At 48.2% G+C, this 5,682-nt stretch overlaps 1 protein-coding gene across 1 annotated transcript; it reads left to right on the plus strand.

Moving 5' to 3' along the window:
- The first annotated feature begins 660 nt into the window (after positions 1 to 660).
- RPS21 (ribosomal protein S21) lies at positions 661 to 4,376 on the plus strand. Its single transcript, XM_053992653.1, has 6 exons — positions 661 to 749; positions 1,534 to 1,621; positions 2,264 to 2,327; positions 3,354 to 3,425; positions 4,083 to 4,138; positions 4,319 to 4,376. The coding sequence occupies exons 2-6, from the start codon at positions 1,572 to 1,574 to the stop codon at positions 4,326 to 4,328; spliced, it is 252 nt and encodes an 83-aa protein (XP_053848628.1). The 5' UTR covers positions 661 to 749; positions 1,534 to 1,571; the 3' UTR covers positions 4,329 to 4,376.
- The last annotated feature ends 1,306 nt before the right edge of the window (positions 4,377 to 5,682 follow it).

Below are 5,682 nucleotides of genomic sequence, written 5' to 3' on the forward strand. Positions count from 1 at the left end.
CATGGTTTGTAACCAAATGTTTCATTTTGGAGTAACAGAATGGGTGGTGCTGGAAGGGCCCTCTGGAGATAATCCCGTCTGACCCCGCTGCTGAGGCAGGTCACCTGGAGCAGGTGACCCAGGAATGTGTCCAGGTGGGTTGGAAATGTCCCTGGGCAGCTGTTCCAGTGATCTTCCACCCTTAATGGGAAATTATTCTTCAGCTTCAGGCAGGATTTTATGGCCATTTCTCCTTGCCCGGTTGCTGGGCACCACTAAAAAGAGTCTGGCAACATTTTCTGCCACTCCTCGAAGATATTAGTACGGACGGAGGAGATCCCTCAGGCCCAGCTCCTCCAGAGTCCCTCCTCCTGAGAGAGATGCCCAGACCCCTCAGCACCGCTGGGGCCTCCACCGGGCCCTCTCCAGGAGTTCGGAACGCTCTGCTGCCTTTCCGCGAGGGGTGCTCTGGCCACAGCATCCCAGAGAGGGGTTCAGGATGGAAGGAAGGCACCTCTGGAGCCCACCCATTCCAACCGCCTGCCGAGGGCGGCTCCCCTGCAGCAGGAGCGCTCGGGATGTCCCCTGAGGGGCCGGCCCCGGTGCGCGGCCCCCGGCGCGGGGCTGGCCCTGCCGCGGCCCGGAGCCTGAGGGGCCAGGCCGGGCCCCGGGCCCGTGACGTCACGCGGCCGCGCAGGAAGCGCTCTCGGCGTTGTGACGCAATTCCGTGTCCGGCCCTGCCCCTTCCTTTCCGCCCGGCCGCGCGCGAGGTGGGAGCGATGGCGGCGGGGCCGGGAAAGGCGGCGCGGCCGTGGCAGCGATGGGGACTTGGCAGCGATGGGGCCGTGGCAGCGGGAGCGATACGAGCGATGGGGCCGGGGCAGCGGCAGCGATGGGAGCGGGGCCGGCGGGAGCGATGGGGCCGGGGCAGCGGCAGCGATGGGAGCGGGGCCGGCGGGAGCGATAGGAGCGATGGGGGCCGTGGGAGCGGGGCCGGCGGGAGCGATGGGGCCGTGGCAGTGGGAGCGATAGGAGCGATGGGAGCGGGGCCGTGGGAGCGATGGGGCCGTGGCAGCGGCAGCGATGGGAGCGGGGCCGGCGGAGCGATGGGGCCGTGGCAGCGGCAGCGATGGGGCCGTGGCAGCAGGGCCGGGAGCGGTTGCGGAGCCCCGGGAGCGATGCTGAGGCCGGGCCGGCGGGGACGGTTCTTCCCGCGAGGTTCGGCTGCGGGGCGCAGCCCGTGGGCCCGGCCGGGCTCCGGCATCACCTCACGGCTCTGGTCACTGTAGCCAGCGACGAGACCCAAGGGAAAGGCTGGAGCTGAGTCGGGGAGGGCGAGGGTGGGTATGGGGAAAAGGTTCTTCCCCCGGAGGGTGCTGGGCACTGCCCAGGCTCCCCGGGGAATGGGCGCGGCCCCAGAGCTCCAGGAGCGTTTGGACAGCGCTCCCAGGGATGCCCGGGGTGGGGTTGTTGCGGTGCCTGTGCAGGGCAGGATTTAGACTCGATGGTCCTTGTGGGTCCCTCCCAAATCTCGATATTCCGTGATTCCTGCAGGTGTTTCTGCTTAGCGCCTCAGCAGGGAGCAGGACGAGATGCAGAACGATGCCGGGGAGTTCGTGGACCTTTATGTCCCTCGGAAATGGTGAGCAGGGGCCGGGCGGGGCCGGAGTGGCCCCCAAAATACCCCAAAATCCATCCCAGAAACATCCCTAGAACCCTCACCTGTGCAGAGGGGCTGCTTGTACCAATGAATACTTGTAGGGGGAGAAAAAATCAGTTTTGTGTCAGTTTAAAAAGTCACTAAAAATAAACCACTTGTATGAATTTTATTAGATTAAGTAAAATATGTTTTAGAGCCTGTGATTCCTGAGCGTTTCCAACCTGAGTGTCTTTGACAGTTGTAGTGGCTCTCAGCAAAAAAGGCATAGAAACTAATCTTATTAATTACCTTGATGACTGTATTTTTGCATTTTGGAAAAGAAAATAACATCCTGTGTGTTTTGAAGGCCTGTATTGCCCTGTGCACTGTATGAAGGTGAACTGGGCACATAGAAACCAAAGTGAAGGGATAATTGGCTAATAAGTGTGATGCTACCATGTGAAAATTTCCTTTCAATGTACTTAAAACTGCATTTTAATCTTCTAAGTAATGAAAGCTTAAACTGTTACTGTCTGAATTTCTTGTGCAGTGTTAATTTGCCTGTAGAATTGGCTCTAGTAGCTTTCTTTGTCCTTGTCACTGCCTGTTTCCTTTTGTTTAAATCTGTCCTGCTTTATTCCTTAGCTCTGCTAGCAACCGAATCATTGGTGCTAAGGATCATGCTTCCATTCAGATAAACATTTCTGAGGTAAGTTTATCAACAGAATATGTGATGACAGAGCTAAACCTTTAAACTTTTGATAAAAGTTACAGAATTAAACGGTTCGTGATGTATCTTCAGTAATTCAGTAAAGAAAGTCACAATAGAGCTTGAGTCCTGCAGGTTCCCAGTCAATACATGTGGGTTCCAGTTAATTTAAGCTCCTTGTAGCATGGTTTAGGGTTTTTTTCCCCAATTGTTTAATTTCAGGAATTTCGTGGACGCAATGTTCCTGTAGCGTATGAGCTACAGAGCTTGATTTGGTTCTTGAGTGGGAGACCACATTCCCCCATCTTCTAAAAATCTGAGTTTCCTCAGTTATCTCACCAAAAAAAGAGAAACCTTTAAAAAACCACCCTGATTCTGATTTCCTGTAATTGTTAAGGCAAGTACTTTTTCTTGTTCACCATGTTTCATTCCTTCAGTGATCCCTATTCCGTGTTTTCAAAGGATCAGAGATTAGCAGAATGTGGAAATGAACCCACCTGGTATTACAGGGTTCACTACACTGTTAAAATCCATGATTTATATATTTTAGTCTTTTTCCTGTTAAATTTCTCAGCAGCTTGAGAAAGTGAGACAGTTTGTCTCTCAGCTTGGACATTTTCCTACCCATGTAACAAGTCTGTCCCTTTCCCCCTTCAGTTCAATTTTCCATTATATGACCTTAGCTAAAAGAAACAAAAAAAGAGTATAGGCAGGAAAATCTACTTTACACAGAGCTTTTCCATTTGTTCAGAGCTCAAATATTTTTTTCTGTTTTAGCTACCATTTCTTGTCAATCTCTGTGATCCACTACATTTAATGGCTGCACTGTGTAGCTACAGATTTGCTGTGCAAAGATCATTGTAGTTGACTTTCTAACTCCAGCGTTTGCCTTGACATTTTGTGGCTTATTTTCTCAACACTGCAAGTATTTTTCTGCAGCTTTTAACTTGGGGTGCTTGGCAAGCGTGATGTGAGAGTGGAACTTGGTAAGAGTCTGTGTGTGCAGCAGCTTTGCTGTGATTGCAGGTGGACAAGGTGACAGGCAGAGTCAATGGCCAGTTCAAGACTTACGCCATCTGCGGCCCCATCCGGAGAATGGTGAGTGCCTTCCTGACCTGCAGCATTGCTGTGCTGCTGCTTCTGATCAGTACTCATTCATCAGCTGTGTGTTTGGCCCTGAAAACACTCTGTGAAGTGTGTTTTCACAGTGGTTTTTGGGGCAGAGTAAACACGTGAACAAATTGACGGAATCAAAGAAAGGTTTGGTTTGGAGGGACCTTAAAGATCATCTCATTCCAGCCTGGCCTTGGACACTGCCAGGGATCCAGGGGCAGCCACAGCTTCTCTGGGCACCCTGTCCCAGGGCCTTGGATTAACTTGGAATAATCAATTTCTTCTGGAGATATTTGTTAGTTTTTTTTAAGTAAAGTATGCAAGTGATTTTCTTCTAAGAATGTATATCAAAGTACTAATTCTGGCTTTTACCTGTTGTTTATAATTACTGGAGATGATACCACCTTGACTTTAAAATGGTGTGAGGAGTTCATCACAAGTCCACTTATCCATAAATATACGTTGTTCTTGCAAATGCATATTTTTAAGCGGTCAAAGCAATTCCTTACCCTTAAGGGTGACAAAAAAGCAACAGTTTATTTTGAAAACACTAATCTGCACTAACTGCTGCAGCTGGCTCTCTTCCACACGTGTCAGCAATTATTTGGACACTTGAGAATATTTCCTTTTCTCTTTTTACAGGGTGAATCAGATGACTCCATTTTGCGTCTGGCGAAAAATGATGGAATTGTTTCCAAGTACGTATGTTTATCTTATCCTCTAACTCCTGCAGGGGGAACTTCCATTCCCAAATCCAGCTTTTAGGATGACAATCTGTACATTGTATTTATAGGATGATTACACAGTTGGTCAAAGCTATTTACTTGAGCTGTTGAAGCAAACTCATTTGTAACAATGTTTATTTCAATTTCTTCTAGGAACTTTTAACTGAAGAAACTCCGGTATGGAACATGTGAAATAAACAGTTCAAAACTACATTGTGCTGTGTCTTATGTTCAAGGCATAAACACAAATGGGTTTATTATAGTTAGTCTTGAAAGACTTGGAAATGTGTCTTAAAAATATACAGATCCTCACTGTGAATTCTTAAAACAAAACAGCTTGTAAAGCAATGCCAGAGTCAAGGATTTCCACTTTGTTCTTGGCTTCACTGTCATTGTTCTTTTCCAGATTTAATAAATTTTGCATCTGTAATGGAACACTTGCAATGTAGTAATCTAATTGAGTTTGTTGCTTTTTCACTGGAAAAACTAAGGGAATTCTTGTTAGGATTTAAGAAAGGGTCTGTCCTTTCTTCCAGGCACTGGTTTTGTGTTGGTAGATTTTGTTTGCACACAGCAGGTTTATTTGTCACTTTATGATTATCACTTAAATAAATGTCATGTATGGGTTTGGGTTATAAAATAAGGTAATGGGGTGTGACTTGTATGGAAAATTTCCCGTGTCAGCTGCATTTTACCAGTTCCATAATGCCCACAACTGCACAGGGACTGTCCTGGTGGTGTATCCTGATCTGCACCTTCTCAGGCATTACTCAGAGGTGATATCCAGATTACACTTCCCTGCTTGTGGTCCTCTCTGGGTTAACATCTGCAGTTGTCCATCCTCAGATCTCTGCAGAGGCCCTTGTGGCAAGCACATTTCTCTCTCTCTCAGGATTTTTTATTGAGGTGCACAGAGAGAAATGAAAGAGAAAACGATTTCTATTTCTGCTCCTTGTTTTTCTCTTGTGGAACGTGTTTGGAGAATTGTTTACCCAGAGTGAGCGCTTGGTTGGACCATGGTGGATTGTTTGGGCCTGATGGCCAATCAGATCCACCTGTGTCTGGACTCTGGAGAACAGGGTCACGAATTATGAGTTAGATATGATAGTTAGGGAAAGTAGCATGTAGTATTTAGTATCCTCTTTTATATAGCATATTGATGTGTTATTATTATAATAAAGGAATCATTCAGCCTTCTGAAATGGGAGTTAGACATCATCATTCTTCCCATTGGGTTCGCCGACATCTACAACAGGCCCTCCCAGAGCTCTTGCCAGTGACAGAGGCTGTTTGGTGATGCTTTCCTGTTTATGCTGTCACCACTGAGAGGGGTCACCACGTGCTTCGTTTCTGACTTGTTTGCCAGTTACTGTGGCTGCATGCACACGTGGGAAAGGAGGCTCAGGCCTCTCAGGACAGCCTGGAACAGGGATGCTGTTGCCTCTGGACTAAGGAGAATGGCTGAACTACCCACGTGTGGTATCTTTCTCCTTACCTGTATTTTGTTTCTCAGACAC

Source organism: Vidua macroura, chromosome 17, assembly GCF_024509145.1.
Source record: "Vidua macroura isolate BioBank_ID:100142 chromosome 17, ASM2450914v1, whole genome shotgun sequence".
Taxonomy (NCBI): domain Eukaryota; kingdom Metazoa; phylum Chordata; class Aves; order Passeriformes; family Viduidae; genus Vidua; species Vidua macroura.